Genomic DNA, 21,843 nt, shown 5'->3' on the forward strand with positions numbered 1-21,843 from the left:
TTAAGATAAATTACTAGAAGTAGAATTGCTTATACGCATGTTTTAAAGGCACCAATGCATAATGCCAAATTACCCTGGAGAAAGATGGAATGAATTTACATTCCTACCAGAAATGCAAGAGTACCCATTTCCTCCACCCTGATGTGTAGTCTGTGTTACCATTTGTTTCATCCTCATGATATGATGGGTGATGAATCGTACTTTGTGTTTTAACCTGCATTTATTTGATTCCTATAGGGACTGAATATATTTTCACACACACATTGGGCACGATTTTCTTTTTGTACTAAATTGCCTGTCACATCCTTTGCCAATTTTTCTACTTGCATATTCTTTTCTTACAGATTTAAAAGTCATGAAGTAAGACTAGTTCCCTACTGTCTGTCAACTACATTGCAGATTTTTTCCAGTGTCTCCTTTGCCTTTTAATTTTGTTCATGGTATTTCTGTGTTGTAGAATTCTTTAATTTCCATGTAGTTGAATCCATTATTATTTTCCTTTGTGTTTTCTGCTTTTGATTGCATACTTAGAAACACCTTCCCTATGTTTTGTCATCCAATAAAATACCCTTAATTATTCATTTGCCAATTTTTCTCAACCATTGTTTAAATTGATTCTTTAAAATAACTTTAGAAGTATTTTGTCAGGTCTCTCCATCCACCTCAAAAAATTCCTTTTGGGATTTTGATTGGGATTACGTTAAATGAATAGATTAATTTGGTGGACAATTTATAAACGTACAACTTTATATTAGAATGTAAACTCCATGGTGGGGAGGATATATGTATGTTTTGTTCACCGTTAGAGTAGTGTCCTGGACTTAGAAAAGTAGCACCTGGCATATGACAGGTGCTTAAAAAATATTTGCATGAATGAATTTTAAATTTTTTCAGAAATGATGTCTGTCTTCTATTTATTTAAATCTTTTAAAATGTTCATCAGAAAAGCTAGTAGTTATTTTCTTATAGCCCTTGCTAATTTCTTGTTAAGTTTATCCTGGAAATTTTATGTAACTTTGTCATTTTAAGTGATTCTCCATTCAACTTTTTTTCTGGTTATAGCTGTCATCTAGGGAAATCATTGGAGATATATGTATTTATATATTATTTAAACTAGCCGCTTACTGGACTCTTAAATTCTAGTATGTTCTCAATTCTTTTGAGCTTTGTATATAGAAAAATCACATATTCTGCAAATAATGGTCATTTTGCATCCTTCATTCCAACATTTACCCTTTGGTTTATTTTTCCAGTTTTCTCATTGCATCTGTCAGAACTCTCAGAACAATGTTTAATAATAGATTAGAGAATAATCATCCTTGTCTTGTTTCTGACTTTAATGGAATTTTTTTTACCACAAGAGTTTGAGATAGTTATTCTTTATCATGTTGAGAAAATATCTTTGTATTCTAGTTCAATATGGGTTTTTCTCAGAAATGGATATTGAATTGTATAAAATGCATTTTGGGCATTTATTGATTTTTCTTTCCTTGAAGTGGTGAATTATATTAATAGATTTCTGAATATTGAACTCTTTTTTTCATTCCTGGAATAAATCATTCATGGTTTTGATGCATTCTTTTAAAAATACTCTTCTGGGTTTGATTTGCTAGAATCTTATTAATTTTTGCATCCATAGTCACACATGATAAAAAGCAGTTCACTTTTTGGGCAGCCTTTGTTTAGTATTGGTATTAAGACTATAATTTCCTAAGATGAATCAGGGTGATCCCCACCCATCTCTTTGCCCTAATGGAGTTTAAATTAGATAGGAAGTCTCTGCCCTTTTAAGATTTATTATTCACTTGTAAAGCTATCCAGATACGGAATATTTGGATAACATTTTTTTCTGTTTCATTTAAAGTTCTTTAAAATTTTATTTTGCTGCTTCTTGAGTAAATTTTGGTCATATTTTATATAAAATAATCCATTTCATGTGGCTTTAAAAAATTATTAGCCTGATTTACAATATTATTTTTATTACTTAAACCTCCTACTGTGGATATGACATCCCATTCTCATTCCTGGTGCTGTATATTCCCACTTCCTCTTTATTGGCCAATCCAGATGTTGGTTTCCTCATAGATCTTCTCACATAAGCCAATTCTTGGATTTACATATTAGTTCGACTAACTTTCTTGTTTTCTGATTTATTGATTTTGTTTTTATACTCATTAATTCTTTTCCATAACTCTTCTTTGGTTTATTTTGTTCTTTATGTTTTTCTACAATAGAATAAAATGGATTTGATTTATTCTCATATTTAATTCAATAATAAAGGCATTTAAGGCTATGAATTTTTTTCTCTGAGTATAAATTTGGTCTTATCCCATAAATTTTGACATGTAGTATTTCCTTTATTGTTAATTTCTAGGTAGTTTGCAGTTGCTGTTTTGGTTTTATTTTTATTCTAAAATAAAATAAACACACTCCGAGAGTGTGTTTTCTCATTTCTAAGTGTTGGAATTTGTATTCTTTTAAAGATTTGTTGATAATGTCTAGTTTTATTGCATTATGTTTAGACAATGTAGCCTACTTAATGTCTGTGTTGGGGATTTATTGAGATTTTCTTTGGCCCTAATAATGTCATACTTAAATGATATATGGGTGTAGACTCTGTCTCTGGGACATAGTATTTAATCTTCATCCTCATTTATTGTTTGTGATTTTATAAAGAATTAATGTCTCCCACTGTATTTGATTTCTGTTCATTTCTCTCTGTTTCTGATAGCTTTTGCTTTGAATATCGTGAAATACTTTTCAAAGTATGCATGTTTTTATAGCTATATCTTCATTATGGATTGTGACTTTAATCCATGTAAAATGACCTACAAAATGACCCTTTTCATCCAAAAGAATATTGTTTTCCGTGGCTTCTACTTTGATCATGTTATGGCTCTATTTATCTTTCTGTTTATATTTGCCTTGGCATACTTTTGATGGTCCCTTTATTTTTACCTGTTTTGTGTCACTTTATTGTAGTATTTGTTAGTTTTTGTAAATCTCCTATAGTATTGTCTTTGGCATCGGTTGCTGTAGCAGAGAAGTCTGAAACAGTCTATTATTGGCTCCTTTGTAGGTAACCAATTTTTTTTCTAGGTGCTTGTGGATTTTTCCCCTTACCGTTGTATTTCAAGACTGTGTCAGGAAGCATATAATTGTAAGCTTTTCTTTTAATGGACTTTTCTCCCCTGAAATGCAGTAAGTTCTTTCAGTTGTTATATATATAGGTCTTTTTTTCAATTCTGAATTTTTTTCTTCTATTATATCAATACTTATAACTTATATGCCAGGTCTTCTGGTCTTTGTCTCCCATATCTATCATATTCTTTCTCATCACTTTCATATCTCTGACCTTATACTCTTCCTTTTGAGAGAGAAATAGGGCTGACCAGCATTCCTATCACCTCACTGATCAGCAACTGCCAGGAAAACAGTTGGATGCCTGAAAATCTTGTTGGTGCACGCCAGGGTATCTGAGTCAAGGAATGTGGAGAGGGAAACTTTCAAGTGTCCTGAGTTCAAGCCCAGAGAGGTTGTTCTTTGTCCAGCTCCATTTGCCTTAGAATTTTCTTTGCCTGGTTGGTTTTGGGTTTTTTTGGTTGTTTTGTTTTTGTTGTTTTTTCTAAATAGTGTGTCCTTCAGGCTTAGCTTTCAGGGGGTTTGGTGGGCTTTCATCTTTTTCTGTGTTTTCTTAGGTACTTTGAAATAATGGCCCAGTTAGATTTTCACTTTAGTGAGGCTGGTCAGAATAAGCGTTCTTTCTATGAAGACCCTGAGCACAGAGGACTGGGGACTCCTGTGGATCCCTCTGGTCTATTCTGGGCTTGTGGGTGGGTAGTCCTCATGGGGAAGCTCCACAGGGTTGGGGAGGGGATTCTTTGATACAGGACACAGAGGACATGACAGAGTGAGTGTTTTCAGTCCTATTCTGGCCTCCTGCCATCTCTGGGGCTCCGTAGTTATTTCTAAGAGAAGGATTCAAAAGACTCTGGGTCTGAAGGCTCTCCCAACAACAGCCTCCCTCCCTTCCAGCTTTGCCTAGGGGCCTTATGCTTTGGATATGCCTCCCAGCTTGCTGCAAGGGGTGAAGCAAAGAGGTAAATACTTATCTGGGGAACTAGAGAGGAGGCAGGGATCCCAGATTGGTCAGTTTGAATCAGAAATCCTTGACTCTTGGGTTTCGTTGTTGCTCTTCTTGCCAGTTTAGCTGGGTCTTTGGACCACTTCCGTCCCTATCAGCTTCGTGTACTGGACACATGCACTGGAGGCGTACCACCGTTGGTGGGCACAGGCCCTTTGGGGGCATCTTCCTGACATGGGGTGCTCAAGGCTTGCTCTGCTTGCTTTATGCCCCCAGTCCACCCTCATATTTGCAGACTGTCTCGTCATTTCAACTAATGGCAAACCTGATAGAGGACATACATCACATGGTGTGACATTGAGGTTTATAGAGATGGTGGAAGCTTCCAAAGAGCATTTTAATCCATTAACGGTTTTAGTGGGATGCTGGGAGAGACGGCATCAGGAGGCTCCCAGCCAGACATCATTTTAAGCCAGAACCCTTTCCTATTGATTCTTTTATTGTTTCCTAGACACTGATTAATTGGAGTTCTGGGGCTCAGATGCCCTCTTCTGCCTTCCCGAGTCATGCAGGCAGCGGTCATAGTGGTTAATGGGACAGACTGAGAGTCAACTCCTAGACCCTCTGGGTGCCCTGACTATCAAATGCTCTAGGCTCATTTCCATATTACGTCCACATCCCTCTAAATTCCCCAAAAGAGCCATAACTAACCAAGGGACTGCATATCCAGAGGGGACCAGATGTGACCCACCCGAGGCCTCCAGCCCCTCAGCCAACACAGCTACACTGACTTCTGGAAGTTCATGACTTGTCAGAAAAACTTGAGGAATTTACTTCCTGGTTGACTTGACTTTCTGTCTGCCCTGTTTCCAAATTAGAGAAAAAGTTATATTACATGGTATGGTTAAAACAATATGACAATGATTAGTAACTTCATTGAAACTGATAAAATATACTCATATTTCCACTCAGAAATTTATTTATGCTTTTATTCAATGTCCATCTCTAGGGTTTGTGGTCAGCTTGGCCTTCTGAGGAACTTTCATTCTGTGGCCTTGAGTCTGGCCATGATTTTTGACCCAAAGCAATGCCATTCTTCCCCGAAGGAGGAGAGGACCTTATTGGGCACAGCTGTCCATTCTGTGGATTTTCTCCTCTGGAGTCAGGGTCAAAGAATGTTGAATTCCCTGAAGTCTCGTGTGTGGTTGTAGTGCCAGTGAGAATTTGAGAGGACAGGGGCAGGGCAGGGGAGGGCAGACGGTAGCCCCTGACCCAAAAGCTTCCCTGTGCCCCTGCAGACTTCTCCATGATGACGCCCATCAATGACCTCCACACAGCCGATTCCTTGAACCTGGCCAAGGGGGAGCGGCTCATGCGGTGCAAGATCAGCAGTGTCTACCGCCTCCTGGACCTGTATGGCTGGGCCCAGCTGAGTGACACCTACGTCACGGTAAGGAGAGCATTTGGGGGTGAGGTGGGGCAACGTGTGTGACCCCCACCAAATCCAAAGGGAGAACTCCTGATCTTTGGCATGGCCATGGCACTGCTGGTGGCCTTTGGCCAAAATTCAACGAGCCCTTCCAAGGTTTCTAACCACTGTGGTTTCCTGAGACAGATAACCTGCCCAGTGGGCGCTTCTCTGGATGAGGAGCCAGGAATTTCTGGATCCTATTTCTAGGGCTACCCTTGACCATTGGGAAATTCCTCCTGTAGTTCCATTTCCCCAGCTCCAAATAAAGCTGAGTCCTCTTCATCTCTTATGGGTCAGGGAGAGGTAAGGGTTCTTGTGGGGAAGATTTGAGTGCAGTGAATTTAGGGAAAGAGGGGATTCAAGCAGTATGTCATTGGAAATGAGCCCTCTCCCTCCTTGCCTCTGAGAACACGTGTCTTTCCTCCAGTTGAGAGTCAGCAAGGAGCAGGACCACTTCCTGATCAGCCCTAAGGGAGTTTCTTGCAGCGAAGTCACAGCATCCAGCCTGGTGAGTACAGTCCGGCCTGTCACTACCCATTTCTTGCTGAAATGACTCTTTCTGCTCCTACGGTGAGAGGTCATCTCCAAGGTAACCACTGCCATCCTGTCCTTCTTGCAGTTTGTAATCTAGTGGGACAGAGAAGTCACACGGACACCAAAACAAACTGAGAGCGCAGAGCATGATTGATCAAGAGACGAAATGGGAGGTGCAGGCTGCAAGCGCAGTGGGAGGGCGAGGGAGAAGAGATGAGCCTGGCGGCCTCTGAGCCTGGGATTGGACAAAGGCTGGGAGTCGGGTAGCCTTCCAGCTGAGGGGATACATTAGAACAACAGCCAGTGCTTTGTCCGAAAGCAGTGCAAGACTCTTCTAGTGCCGGTGCCCTGAGAGAGCTTCTGGGTCCCCTTTCTGTCCTCCTGCTCCTTTTAGGCATGGTAGGAAGAAACTTCCAGAATCGGTTTCGATCAGGAAAGATTTCTGGGTGCGGGGGTAGGGGGGAGAGGAGAGTAGGGACTGGCTTAGAAGCAGAAGAAGTTGAGTTCAGGTGCATTTTTACATTTACACAAAGTTGTTTTTGTCTGTGCTTAGACGTGATTAAGGAGTGGCTTTTGTCTTCTGTGTCACCGTCAAAAGTGGCCGTCTCTGGTGATGATGTTCTATGAGATTGTTAATGCTAGGCAGTGCCATGGCTCAGCTGTGTGCCAGGTCAGCCGCAGCGACCAGCAGTTGTGTGTGTGTGTCTGTGTGTGTGTGTGTGTGTGCCCGCCCGTGCGCGTGTGCGTGTGTTTTCACCATGACACCCACAACCCCTGGGAGTCAAAAGCAGATTGTAAGACCAGTGACTGCTCTCCATTTGTCCTTTAAGACCTAGCTTTCGGGTGACTGGTAAATGGGTGTTCATTATATTATCCTCTTTACCTTTGTGTGTGATTAAAAATTTTTCAAAATAAAAAGTGGGAAAAAAAGGAAAAAGGCTCAGTTTAGATGTTACTCCCTTTAATAGGAGGAATTAAAGACTCCTCCTATCTGCTTCTAGAGAATTCTGTGAATGATTCTCCTCTTGCACCTTGTTACTCAAAGTGTGGTCCATGGACCAGCAGCAGGGGTATCACTGGGATCTTGTTAGAAATGCAGACCCTCAGGCCGAGTTCTTGGCCTACTGAGTCCGAATCTGCATTTTGACAGGATCTCCAGGTGATTCTTTTTTTAAATCAATTTTTTAAAATTGAAGTACAGTCGATTTACAATGTTGTATTAATTTCTGCTGTACAGCAAAGTGATTCAGTTATACATGTATATACATTCTTTTTTAATATATTTTTTCCATTATGGTTTATCATAGGATATTGAATATAGTTCTCTGTGCTATACAGTAGGACCTTGTTGTTTATCCATTCTATGTATAAAAGCTTACATCTGCTAACCCCAGCCTCCCACTCCATCCCTCCCCCAACCCCTCCCCCCTTGGCAACCACCAGTCTCTTCTCTATGTCCCTGATTCTGTTTCTGTTTCATAGATAGGTTCATTTGTGTCATAGTTTAGATTCCACAGATAAGTGATATCATAGGGTATTTGCCTTTCTCTTTCTGACTTACTTCACTTAGTATGATAATCTCTAGTTGCATCCAGGTGATTAACGTTTGAGAAACTCTGCTCTAGCATTTCTCAATGCTGAATTATAATCGCCTTTGTTTCCCAGTAGCCTGTGTGCTCACCCTGCAGGCAGGAATGGGGTCTCTTGCCCCCAACATAAAGCACATCCATTGCCCGTGGTATGGTGGAGAGTGGACACAGGTGGGTGGGCGTGTTCCTGGCCCACCTGCGGGGAGGGGAATGAGGGGCCTCTGCCTGCTGGTGGCCGGAAGTCTCTCTTCCCCCCGGCCCAGATCAAGGTGAACATCCTGGGAGAGGTGGTGGAAAAGGGCAGCAGCTGCTTCCCAGTGGACACCACGGGCTTCTGCCTGCACTCGGCCATCTACGCTGCCAGACCCGACGTGCGCTGTGTCATCCACCTGCATACTCCGGCCACGGCGGCGGTGAGTGTCAGCTCTTCAGCCAGCATTTCAGTCCCCGAGGCTGGCAGCAGACCCATGGCACCTGTCTCTCTGAGGGTCTCCCTGAAGAAAGACATAAGCCCCCAAGCTAGGAGCAAACTTGCCGTATAAAACAGTTCTGGAGAGATTCCCTGGAACTCAGAGCAAGGTGAGAAGGGGACACCCAACATGGGAACCTCCTCCTCTGCATTTTCTAACTATGGAAGTCTAGGTGAGGGGAGACAAGGTGAAGATGTGTAAAGTCTTCCCTGCTGCACCCCGCACCCGCTACATACGCAAACCGGTGCCACAGGCCCGGGTGACGGCACCTTCCGAGTGTCTGGGAACAGGGAGAGAGCAGAGGGAAGACCCTCAAGGAGCAAGCTGTCCCCCAAGGGTCTCTGGGCATTTCTCCATGTCTACTTGAGACGCTGTGGTGCACCTGGAAAGACAGCAGACACCCAGTCTCGGTGTTCCCTCAACCCTCACCCCCAGGCCACATGCCTACAGGGACAAAAAAGACCTGTCACTGGCCTGTGGTTTTCTCCGTAAATCACTCCGGTTACAAGCACTCAGACCTTCCAGAATTCGGACTAAGACTGCATGTTGTATGCGTGCCAAGTATCCATTTCTGCAGAGCCGGGGCTTACGCGAGGGACAAGATGAGTGAAGGGGGGCAAGCGGCTCTCCTAACCTCTCCACGCTCCTTGCTTTTAATAAAAGGCGGGGTTTGGGGCATGGCCGTTTCAGCCTGCGTTTTTTTTTTTTTTTTTTTTTTTGCGGTACGCGGGCCTCTCACTGTTGTGGCCTCTCCCGTTGTGGAGCACAGGCTCCGGACGCGCAGGCTCAGCGGCCATGGCTCAGGGGCCCAGCCGCTGCGCGGCATGTGGGATCTTCTCGGCCGGGGCACGAACCCGTGTCCCCTGCATCGGCAGGCGGACTCTCAACCACTGCGCCACCAGGGAAGCCCCAGCCTGCGTTTTAACCCTGTTCTCTGGCACTTGCATTGCTCCGTTGCCGGTAAAATGGGGGCTTCTCAATGGGCCTCCCTGTTAGTGAAGAGTCGTGGCTGTTGATGCACTTACCCAAGGCTGAGGGTCTCGCGCAACCCACCCCAGGGACCCTGGACCCTGCTTCAGCCCTGCCTGGTGCCACCTCCACCAGCCTTGCCTCTTCCCGGGTCCTAGGACAAGAACCAAGCAGGGGTGGGCACGCCATCCCTGGAGCGTATGCTTTGCAGCAGTTTTAGAAGGTGATGTCTTGACATGGCAGCTGGGAAAAGTGTGATGAAAAGGCTTTAGAGGAAGCAGTGAGAAAGCAAGAGCCTCGCCAAGGGGACGGGGGTGCCTCTCTTGTGCGCTCGCTCCCTCCCCTTCCATGTCCCCAGACAGAACTTGACTGTGTTGCTCTGAGGCCAGGGCGACTGTGACAGAGGGGTGAGGAGGGGGTGCAGCTGCCGCACTAAACATTCATTCCATCGTCTCACTAAAGGTGTCAGCCATGAAGTGGGGCCTCCTGCCTGTGTCCCACAACGCCCTGCTAGTGGGGGACATGGCCTATTATGACTTCAACGGCGAGATGGAGCAGGAAGCCGATCGGATCAACCTGCAGAAGTGCCTTGGACCCACCTGCAAGGTTCGGCTCAGCTGTTCTGGGAAGATGCTCTGGGTGGGGTTGTCAAAAACCGACATCACAAGAGTGACAAATGTTCATTGGAAAATGTTTATAAGTTGCAGATAAACAACAATAACAACAAATGACATAAAAATCTTTCACCCTACCCTGCGATTTGGGTGCACACCCCCATAACTATCCATATAGATTTACAAAACTAGGATTATAAAATATATCCTCCTTTTTCCCCTTAGCGATATACAGTAAACACCCTTGTATGTTACTAAATACTTTCTAATCACTATTTAAATTATACTTCATTGTATGAATGGCTGTGCCACTATTTACCTACACAGTCCTCTATGGTTGGACATTGAAAAGTTTTCCCCCAATTTTTTTCTTAATCTAAACAACTCTTTGATGAAAATTCTTTCAGCTACATCTTTGTCTTTGCTTGGGATGATTTCCTTAGGATAAACTCCTAAGGATGCACATTTTTTTTTTTTTTTGCGGTACGCGGGCCTCTCACTGTTGTGGCCTCTCCTGTTGCAGAGCACAGGCTCCGGACGTGCAGGCTTAGCGGCCATGGCTCATGGTCCCAGCCGCTCCGTGGCATGTGGGATCTTCCCGGACCGGGGCACGAACCCGTGTCCCCTGCATCGGCAGGCGGACTCCCAACCACTGCACCACCAGGGAAGCCCCCAGGATGCACATTTTAAAACTCTTACTTCATAGTACCAAATTGCCCTCTCCTCCAGCCATGAGTAGTACTTGAGAATGCTGTTTCCCTACAGTCTCCCCAAACTTGACTGTTATCACATTTTTTTTGCTAACTTGATAGAGATAAACAGAATCTCATTATTATTGCTTGATTTAAGTCTGAAGGCCTCTTTTATAACAGTATGTAATTACGGCTGTTGAGCTTAGGATGGGAAGTTTCATAGCCAAGCCTGGGTGGATGGGCGCTTGCCCCCTTCCTTGAAAGGCACTCACTCCCAGAGTCATTTTCCATCTGAGAATCCCTGTCTTCCCATCTCTCACATAGAGCAGAAATCCCTGCCACCCTCTCTTGCCATTCTCTGAAGCCTCATTAGCAGTGCCAGGAGAGGGGTGATGTTCACAGTTGTGAAATGGTACAAAAATTTAAGAGATGGGGCGTTCACAAAAGATCTGCAAAATCTTGTGAGCAAAAGTCATGGTCTCTTTCCATCTCTCTGGCTCTTGAGACAAAAAAACTCCAGCTGTTTTCAGCAAGAGTGAAAACATCTCAGCCCAGGTGCTGCAAGGTCAGATCTGATACGTGGGTCTGTGGCCTGGCTCCCAGGTGGGTGTCACCTAGGTATCTTTCAGAGAGTTCTCGAGGATAAAACCAACCAAGAAGAGTTTCCAACAGGGAGGGTGCACCTGGATCTTGGTATAAATTCATTTCTGTTCCCCCCCCCCCTTTAGGTCTGCCTGCCCCTGGCTGAGCTACAAACATCGCTCCATCAGGGACAGCCTGGGTTCTGGTTCCGACTCTGCCCCTAATTAGCTGGGAGACTTTCAGTTTCTTTAGGCTTCTCTTTCCTCATTAGTAAAACTAGTGAGCTAGATTAGAAGGTCGCTGTGGCCTCTTTCATGGAACTGTAAAATCTTAGAGCTGCCAGGGCCTCACGGAATTCATGGAGAGGAAGCCTGAGGGCCAGAAAACAGGGGACCCAACTCACCTGTGTCTGCAGAGACACCTCTCAGAGGGCCACCCCCTTGGGTTTGACTCACAAGTCGACTGAGTTACAGGGGGTCAAGTGCTTTTGAGGTTGGACCCTTGTATTCAATAGCAAGTAATTTCATTCACTTTAACACAAACATTCGTTTTTCAGACTTTAAGCTCTTCAGGGCCTAAAAACCCAGGCCTTGCCCAAAGAAATCCACCAAGCTATTCAGTCTCAGTTTTAAAAAGCACCTTCATTTTTTTAGGGTGGATGCTTTAAACGTGCGTTTGGGTGGATATTAAAACTCATGGGGGGGGTGGGCAGCATTCGGTGTTTGTATAGGGAGAATGAGTAAGGAATGGGGGGCGGGGCTTGTGCTCCAGGATCGGATACGAAATTGATCTGAATAAAATGAAAAATCTCTCCCTCTTAACTCAAGTTTGGAAGGCTTAAAGTTTTAATTGCCTGTCTACTCCTGTGCAGATCCTGGTGCTAAGAAACCATGGAGTGGTTGCTCTGGGTGACACCGTAGAGGAAGCGTTTTATAAGATCTTCCACCTGCAGGCTGCGTGTGAGATACAGGTGAGCAAGTTCCTCGGGGGTGTGGGCCCAGGAGGGACCCTGACAGGGGCCTGGGGGCAAAGGTGGCAGCCCCATGGGCCGTGATTTAGGGAGACCTTTGAGTGGGGCCCTCTGAAAGCCTCACCCTATTACTCTGCCTTGGCACCACCTGATTCTTCTCAAGTTTCACATTTGGAATCAGTTTTGTAGCTTTAAAATTTTCTACCGCCATTGTCTAAAAACCAGCACCCAACACTTGGGGATCAGTGCTCAGGACAGGGAGCTGCCTGGGCTCATCAGTAGGACAGTGGGAGGGACTGTACTTCCCATGCTCCTGTATTACCTGGGGTGTACCTGTTACCTCTAGCTGTGCCCCACAGACACCACACAGGTAAGTCTTCTTTCTTTGTTTGGAGAAGGGTAGTTTGCAAAGACCATGAATGTGGTCAAGTCCAGAAAGAGAAGTGGAAAGCAGGCCAAAGTAGAGTGTTGACATGGCAGGCCTGACCCCAGGGAAGCCCCAGGGTGATGTCCAGGGAGCCCATGGTGAAATTCTCCTAACTGGTAAAGGATGAGATAGAGAGTGGGTGGGGAGTGTCAGTAGTCGTGGGACCCCTAGAAGAGTTGATGGAGAAGCAATAGGAAAACACACGTCCTGTAGTTTTATCCAATAACCAGGTAGTGTTGGATAAGCCAAGCATATGCTCGTTCCAGTGTGGCAAGCCATCGGGTGAGTATGGGAGTCTTGCACGACTGACTGGGCTCCATCCTTCCCAGCCTGCTCTCTGTGCTCTTGGGTCAGGGACTTGCCCTTTGCAAGCCTCCATTTCCTCAACCTCAGACCTGGGTCTAGAGAGACCTTGTGAGGATGGCCTTTCAGATAAGGAGAGGTGTTGCTGATGGTATTTTTAGGACTCGGTTGACAAGAGGGAGAGGCTAGCTGCTCCAGGATGAGTCAGCTCTTTGCAGGGCCCTTCTGGTGTCCCATCTGCCCTCTCTTGGCTGGTCTGGGCAGAGCAGTGCCCCGAGGAAGACGGCCTGCCCCTCTCTTGGGCGTTATGGGGGGAGAATGGGATAATCCCAGAAGCATCACTAGTGGAGGCTCTACAAGTGGGACCTTTCTCAATGGTTTTCGAAGGATATGTTGAGAGGACAGTGATGAAGAAATGTTAGAGGAGGTGGTGTGAGACCCTCCTGACTCCCCATCCCCCATCCAGTAATGCTGGCCCTGAACTCTGACCCCTGAGTGTTGTTAGAACCTGGCAGAGCCTCTGATATGCCTACTTTCCCTTCTCCACATCTGAAGAGTTGCCCATCTTTCTTCTGAAGAAGAGGCTTCCGTGAGAAAATAGCTCATGAAAAAGAATGAATGGAGAGAGGTTCCCGGGTGTCCCACACACACACGGTGAAGGATGCCTGCCCCAGGCTCCAGATCCCCAGAAATGGCCACTGCGCAATTTAAGCAAAGGGAGGATGGCCATCTAGCAGCTGGGGAGATGAAGCGCAGAGCTGCCAGCCACTTTCCTGGACAGCCCAGCTGCTTCTCTTGGCCCTGTCTGCTGTCCCTTTCTTTTCAGTCAGGACTGGCTTGATGTAACCTTTTAAAAGCTCATCAGGCGATGGGGACAGATAACCCCAGGAAAGCGCCAGTGGATTTTTTTTCAGCAGGTGGAGCAGGAAGGCTTCTAGAGGGTGAAATGAAGCTGGAAGTTGTGGGAAAAAAACAGGAGAGATTAGACCAAGAGTGTGGGTGAATTAAGGCTCAGAAGAGCCCAGGTACAGCAGCCTGCAGATGCTGTTGGGACTGCAGTCCCTGGAAGGGTCATTTATGGTCAAATGACCAGCACCGACATTCTGTTTCCACCATGACTAGTGTTCTCCCTCAGTGGCCTTGGCAAACAAGCAAATGCATCCATGGTCATTTCAGCGGTTCAAGGCTAAGAGCCTATTGCATTCTCCTGGGGACAGCGTTCTCTTTGCTCCCCATCAGTTTGGGGTTCCAGGAAACTGGGTCATCCTCTGCTGAGAGAGGCAGCTCCCTGCTCTGTTCACAGGCAGATGAGAAGCAGCTCAGGCAATTCTCCATCTGCTACCCATCGCCATGGAAACGGATGGGGGAAGGGGGAGGGGAGAGGAGGCAGCTCTTGCAAGGGTGTGGGCAGTTTTCTCCTCCGCTATGAATGACCAGTCTCCAGGGGGTATTGCTTCTCAGCCTTTCTTGGTAAAACCTCAGAATTTATTTATCATAAATGTTTCTATGGCACTCCGTATGCACCAGGTGCTATTCTAAGTGTTTACAAATATTACCTTAAATAATCCTCACGAGGTAGATACAATTTTCATTTTACAGATGAGAAAGCTGAGGCACAGGGAGGGTAAATAGCTGCTGAAAATCACACAGCCAGTAGGTGGCAGAGCCAGGATCCAAACCCAGACAGCCTGGTACCCAGGTCCTATGTCCTAAACACTACATTGCACGCCTCTCAGGAAAGCAAGCGTCGGCGGGAAAGGTCAGCTGTCAGGTTGGGACCTCTCTTCAGGGAGCTGGCACTTCAAGTCAGGGTTTCAGGGTCCCAGAGCTGGAGCCCTGCCTTGGCCAGGTAGGAGTCCAGGATGAACTTGATAATTGATCAACCAGCTGGGATTCACTACCTTTGAGAGCGCGTTTCCAGGTGCTCAGTCTCAGTGCCAGGTGTGAGGGACTTCAGAATTAGAAAACACGGTCAGCAGAGGGCAGCACTGGGACCAGTGAATGAACATAACAAAAAGGTAGATTTCAACTCAGGGTAATCTATATCAACTCACTGTAACCCTTCTAACATTTGGACAACAGTGTAATAGGCTGCCTTCCCAGGCACGGAGCTGACCGCTTCTAGGGATACTAGACAAGGACTCATTTTTGGTGAGAGAATGGAATAAAAGGCCTCAAAGTCTCTATATTTGTAGGGTGCGGAGTCATCTTTTTAAGATAAAAATGGAGGCTTCCATAGGACACATGCCTTGGATGAGGAGGGCATGGAAATGCTTGTTCTTCCTCTTCACAGAGTGACGGGGGTCACCTTGGAAAGGCTGCCTGGCTGACCTCTAGGAAGTCTCACAGGGGCCATGTGTTACACTGGTGAATTTAACACACTCTGGAGTGTGTCCAGGATCCACATGTGTCCATAGACCTGTGTTGGTCAGCAAGCTACATTGGGTTCTTTACATTTTCAGTAAAATGATAACTGGCACAAAAACTGGAACACTGAAAGTTTATATAATCAGAGCCTTTCCCCCGTAACAAGCAGGTTTACATGGGATATCAAATATTAATCAGAATGCTGGGGTCTTGATGTGCAGTGTAAAACTCCAGCTTCACTACCTACAATACTTGGAAACCACCATCTCTCTCTGGACTTACCCAGGAAGCCAAACCATGACCAATTATATCTGAGTGGCAGATACAGGGAGCAAATAGAATGTGCTTTTAGATGAGCATGGAATTAGAAAATAAGATTAGTTGGATTCATGAATGTTTTTAGGATCGTTCTAAAATTGCCTGCTTTATATACACACCACTTGCCCTAAAAGTCAGAGTCCGTTGCCTGTAGCCACCTGGATTGTCCCCTCCCCGTGGAGCCTTGACAGTGGGACAAATGCTCTAAGTCTTCTGGAAAAGCTTCCTAAGGCCTACACAGTGCCCGGCTGTGACTGTCAGCATTTCATGTGTCTCCTCTTTCTGGGCTTCCTTGACTGGCTAACGCCATCATGGAGGGTCTTCTGCCTTTAGACCTGTTAATTCAGCCCAACATGCAGCTACACTCATATTTCACTGGCCTAGAAGGCAGCTTATTTCTTTCAAGTGACTTTTTTTTCTTTAAGGGGAAATATTTCAGACATACAGAAAAGTGCAGAGAGTCATATAATAGACACCCGCTACCAACCAGATTTAACAAATATCAACGACATTTTCCTCTGGAAGAAGTAAAATATTACAGACAAGAATTGAAGTCCCCTTTTCTCATCTTCCCTCCTTCCCCAGAAATAATCACAATTTGAGGTTGGTCTGTGTCCCAGGTAATTTTTCAGTACTCTGCATTGTTTTATTCTTAAGGTTTAACACTTGCTATGTCCCCCTAAGAACTGACATTAGGAAAGAAATACTAATACCTCTTTCCCTGGAAATGGGCACATGCCCTACAAGTTTGGAGGGGCTTTCCTCTGGGAGGAAAAAACCAACTACAACTCAGTTTTCCAGACATTTCTCTTTCTAATCTTCCCCGATCTCCATTCTCTGTTACACAGAGGAGCACAAGTACATGCGCAGGGATGTGTGTGTACACGCGCACACACGTGTGTGTGAGCTGAGCGTTCTCTGCTCTTTGCGCAGGTGTCTGCTCTGTCCAGCGCGGGGGGCGTGGAGAACCTCATCCTCCTGGAGCAGGAGAAGCACCGGCCTCACGAGTTGGGCTCCGTGCAGTGGGCGGGGAGCACCTTCGGGCCCATGCAGAAGAGCCGGCTGGGGGAGCACGAGTTCGAGGCCCTCATGAGGATGCTGGACAATCTGGTGAGTCTCCTGCCGTTGTCCTTCCAGGCCAGTCCTTTGTGGCTTAGCTCCCCCAAAACCAGTCAGTATGAAGCATTCGGTGAGCGTGAGAACTGCCAGCGTCACCGTTAATTTGTTGAAGCCCCTTGACCGGCCACTTGACTAAGAATTTGTGGTCATTCTAATAGTAGTTGAGTTGTCTCAAGTGCTGGCCTTTGCCACCCCTTTTCCAAGGGCTGTGGATGTTATGATACCTGCAGGGTGCTCTTTAGAGAAGAGGTAGGAAGCCCTTGGTTGGTATGAGAGGTGGTAATCCAGCAAAAATCAGGACCACAGAGCCTCTCTCATATTGTAGCTCTGTTCACTCCTCTTTTGCAGTTAGTTCTGCCTTTCTTTCTAATCTCATGAACTAAACGCGGAAAACACATAATGCCATTAATTTCCCTGTTCCTGGTGAGCAGCATTATAACAATATCCTATTGTAATGAATGAATCAATCAATCAGGTAGGGTGTTAACTGGTATATGTCCAGGAGTGGGCTTTAAAGGATCCAAAGAATTATAAGACATCCTTCCTTCTGGAGCTAACAATTTAATTGATGATATATGACATAAATATGAGACAATTCGAGAATAAGAAGAAAGCATATACAGTGAGGAGCTAATTGCAGGAAGAGACTCTGACTTCTTAAATTGCTCGAAAAAGCGAAGATGAAACCTACCTCTGTGACATTTCTGTATCATTGACCACCCCTCCCCGTCACCGCTACTACTTTGGACCCTCTCTTTGTTGTGTCTGGGTCATTGCAATAATCAGTCCTTTTCTTCTGCCCCCAGTTCCTCCAAATCACTTCCACTTTATTACCAAGCTGAGCATGAGGGTCACTTTATAATGGTGAAAGGTACACTCCACAATGAAAATACAACTCCTGTTAACATTTGTGTGAGTAACTATGCCTAAATAAAGCACCAGGACCAAGTGGTTTCATGCAGAAACTCTTTCAGACCTTTAAGAGACAGACTATTCTTATGCTATTTAAACTGTTGCAGATAAGAGTGAAAGAAGGAAACCAAACACCAAGAAGGAAACATAATAATTATAACACATTCAGACAAATCTCACTTTGAGTTGATGAAAAATGCTGCATGAAAACTAGCAAATAGTATCCAGCATAACATTAGAAAAAGAATACACAATAACCAAGTGAGGGCTCATTCCTAGTATTGAAGGATAGTTTAATATTATAAATCTTTTAAATATATTTCATGATATCAACAAGTCAAAAATATAAACCTTCTGATCACTTTGAGATCAAAAGTTATTTGATAAAAATTTAATATTGATTTATAAAAATAATAGCTGTTAAGTAGGATAGGAAGCCATTTATTTAACATGATTAAAATGATTTTTTTCTCAAAACACGCACCAGTATCATGGTGAAACACTAGAAGAATTTCCATTAAGTTTTGAAACAAAACAATGAAAATTTAATGAGAAAATAATCCTATTTGCAAATGCAGCAAAATCAAACTTTAAGCAGAACCCCTTTAAAGACAACTGTAAAATGTTACCAATAGACATCAGAGAAAACCTGAAATCAGTGAAGAGCTATAATTTATTCTTGGTTAAAAACTTCAGTGGGATAACTTTTCCAAATTAATTGATAAACTCAATGTAACTTCCTCAAAAGTGGGGGAAGGTATAAGGACTTAGCAAAATGTTCTTTCAGGTAAAATTCAGAATGGCTCGGAAAATCCTATAAAAAGAAGAGTGATTACCACCACATGGTAAAGTGTGATAAGGCTTGAGTCACTAAAGGGTGGAGCACTAGTCCAGAATGGACAGGCCAATCAATGCTACAGCTTAGAGAATCCAGAAATAGATCCCAAATGCATGAAAATTTAACACAGGATAAACAGCCATCTTATAAATCTGTGGGGAAAAGATAGACTGTTAGCCATCTGGGAAATAAAACTAAGGTGGATTACTACCTTGTCCTTTCAACAGGATAAATCCCTGATTTGTCAAAAATTTAAACATGGAAAGGAAATTGATATAGGTATTTAAAAACATAGATTAATAGTTTTAATGCTCTTGTGTTGGGAAAGACCTTGTCAAGCATGGCAGGAAAGTCTGAAATCGTGATGCCAAATATTGACAGATATGATTACATTAAAATTCAAAATTTGTATTTTTATAAACCACCCCACCCACCATATAAACAAAGCTAAAAGACAAAGTATGGGGAAAATATTTGCAACATCTCTGACAGTCAAAAGATTCATATCTTTACTGTAAAAGGAGGTATTACAAATCAATATGAAAGAGATGACCATCACAATAGAAAAATGAACTGAGAACCCAGTTTACAAAGGAAGATATTCAAGAGGCCATTAAGTGTAATTAAAAATATCCAGTCTTACTAGTAATCCAAAAAAGAACAAAACAAAAGTAGAGGATATTACTTTTAACCCATCTGATTGTCAAGGATTTTTTTTAAACCTCAGCAATATTCAGTGTGGGGAAAGGAGACAAGAACTGGGAACTCCAGCACAATTGGCAGAAGTGTGGCTCAGTGGCTCAGTGTTTTGGGAAGACAGACATGATAAATATATAAAAACTTATACTGTGCTCCCTTTGACTCAGTCATTTTCATTACTAGGCACTTATGTTAATTGCCTAAAGAAAAATGTGTAAAGATACTCATTTCAGGGTTATTTATAATATTTTGAAAATAACAGTGTCCACTGGTATTGGTTAGATAAATTATGATATGTCCATTCACTGGCATATTATGTAGTTGTTTAAAGGTTGCTGTGTATTTATAGGTTCAATAACATGAAAAAAACTCCAAGACACATTGTTGAGCTAAAAGCAGCTTATAAAGCTGATTATGTAGTGTTATTATTTACAATAGCCAACGTATGGAAGCAACCTAAGTGTCCACTGATGGAAGAATGGGTAAAGAATATGTGGTACTTATATATGATCGGATATTATTCAGCCATAAAAAAGATGGAAGTCTTACCATTTGCAACAATATGGATGGACCTTGAGGGGATTATGCTAAGTGAAATAAGTCAGACGGAGAAAGACAAATACTGTATGATCTCATTTATATGTGGAATTGAAAAAAAACCCTCAAAAACCAGAAATCAAAAAAATTCATACTCATAGATACAGAGAACAGATTGGTAGCTGCCAGGTGGGAGGCAGAGAGAAATGGGTACAGGGGTCAAAAGGTGCAAACTTCCGTATATAAAATAAGTAATCCTGGGGATGTAATGTACAGCATGGTGACAATAGTTATTAATACTGTATTATATATTTGAAAGTTGCTAAAAGAGTAGATCTTAAAAGTTCTCATCACAAGAAAAGGCTTCTTGACTATTTTCTCTTGGGAGCACTAAATCTGACTCAAGAACATCCCTGTCTCCTAAGCAAGACCATGTCCCCCAAAGGTGCTGGATGTTAATCAGACTCGTGGTAATCATTTCACAATACATACAAAATTTTTTTTTTTTTTTTTACGGTATGCGGGCCTCTCACTGTTGTGGCCTCTCCCGTTGTGGAGCACAGGCTCCGGACGCGCAGTCTCAGCGGCCATGGCTCACGGGCCCAGCCGCTCCGCGGCATGTGGGATCTTCCCAGACCGGGGCATGAACCCATGTCCCCTGCATCAGCAGGCGGACTCTCAACCACTGGGCCACCAGGGAAGCCCCATACAAATTTTTTTTAATTGAGGTATAGTTGATTTACAATGTGTTAATTTCAGGTGTACAGCAAAGTGGCTCAGTTACACATATAGTACATACAGATATTGAATCACTATGTTGTACACCTGAAACTAATGTAAAGTTACATGTCAATTATATCTCAATTTTTTAAAAAGCTGCTTATGTTGTACAGTCCATTTACATACTGTTTTATATATATATTATATGATGCATTAATTATATAGTCTGTATATTTACATACGTGCATTTGTATATGTGTGCTTAGAGAAATGACTGAAAAGATTTTTAGTGGTTGTCTCTGGGGATGAGATTTTGCATAAAACCCACTTTTTCCTTATGTTTTTTATATTGCTTAATTTTTCTACATGGCTCTGTACTTTTTTTGTAATCCACTTTCTTTTCTTTTTTTTTTTTCTTATTTATTCTGCGGTACGCGGGCCTCTCACTGCTGTGGCCTCTCCCGTTGAGGAGCACAGGCTTCGGACGTGCAGGCTCAGCGGCCATGGCTCACGGGCCAAGCCGCTCCGCAGCACGTGAGATCTTCCCGGACCGGGGAACGAACCCGTGTCCCCTGCATCGGCAGGCGGACTCTCAATCACTGCGCCACCAGGGAAGCCCCAGCCCACTTTCTTTTTAATGCCACTTTAATTTTTAAAAAGATGACAGACAGAGCCGAGAATTGCTCCAGCAGCTCTTAAGATTCCCGAGTGTTCATTTTGAGTAACAGTCCACCTTTGGCAGACATGGTCTTGCTTAGGAGACAGGGATGTTCTTGAGTCAGAGTTAGTGCTCCCAAGAGAAAAATAGTCAAGAAGCCTCAGAGTCTAGGAAGGGAGGGCTACTGTTAGAATCAGCTGGGAAACTTTTTAAAATCCTGTAGCCCAGATTGCACCACCACTGTCCAATGAAATGGGAAACTCTGAGGTGAGCCCAGGCATCTACATTTTTAAAGCTCCTGCATGATTCTGTTGTGTTGAAAACTACTGGACCAGACCAAAAGCTGGAGCTCTGTCTGGTCCACAAGATTCTGGGGACTTTCTCATCCCCGAACAGAGGGCTTGTTGGGGTGGAGGAGGGGAGGGGTTGGGGGAGCAAGACAGGAAACAATTCTGAAATACACCAGAGGTGTGGCAAGGCCTGGGTTGTATTACAGAGACTTTGGGTTAAACTGAGTCCTTTAGATGGAAGGGGGTAAAACGTGTGGGCGGGCGAGCAGGCATGTAACTGACCATTTTCCCCACCACATGTGCTTCTATTTTTGTCCTTTTTAGGGTTACAGAACAGGCTACACCTACCGCTACCCCTTTGTTCAAGAGAAAACCAAACACAAAAGTGAGGTGGAGATTCCAGCCACGGTCACAGCCTTCGTGTTTGAGGAGGACGGCACCCCAGTGCCCGCCCTGAGGCAACACGCCCAGAAGCAGCAGAAGGAGAAGACCCGCTGGCTTAACACGCCCAACACCTACCTGCGGGTCAACGTGGCCGACGAGGTCCAGAGGAGCATGGGCAGCCCCCGGCCAAAGACCACAGTAAGGAGGGCAGACGGGGCTCCGCTGGGGAGGTTGGGGTGGAAGGAGAGTGTCCACCTACCTGTGTGGGCTAAGCCGCTTTCAAAGGGAAACCTCCC

General features: G+C 44.3%; 1 protein-coding gene across 4 annotated transcripts in view; it reads left to right on the top strand.

Moving 5' to 3' along the window:
• Positions 1-21,843, top strand: part of ADD2 (adducin 2) — a 113,843-nt gene that overhangs the window by 73,287 nt on the left and 18,713 nt on the right. For all 4 annotated transcript variants that reach the window (XM_081255060.1, XM_081255059.1, XM_081255062.1 and 1 more), the window contains exons 5-11: positions 5,383-5,534; positions 5,983-6,063; positions 7,942-8,091; positions 9,580-9,723; positions 11,877-11,975; positions 16,324-16,500; positions 21,488-21,745. In XM_081255060.1, coding sequence (XP_081111186.1) covers positions 5,383-5,534; positions 5,983-6,063; positions 7,942-8,091; positions 9,580-9,723; positions 11,877-11,975; positions 16,324-16,500; positions 21,488-21,745 — 1,061 coding nt within the window. The remainder of the gene's footprint in view (positions 1-5,382; positions 5,535-5,982; positions 6,064-7,941; positions 8,092-9,579; positions 9,724-11,876; positions 11,976-16,323; positions 16,501-21,487; positions 21,746-21,843) is intronic.

The sequence above is a fragment of the Mesoplodon bidens genome (genome assembly GCF_964165515.1).
Source record: "Mesoplodon bidens genome assembly, chromosome: 14".
Classification (NCBI taxonomy): domain Eukaryota; kingdom Metazoa; phylum Chordata; class Mammalia; order Artiodactyla; family Ziphiidae; genus Mesoplodon; species Mesoplodon bidens.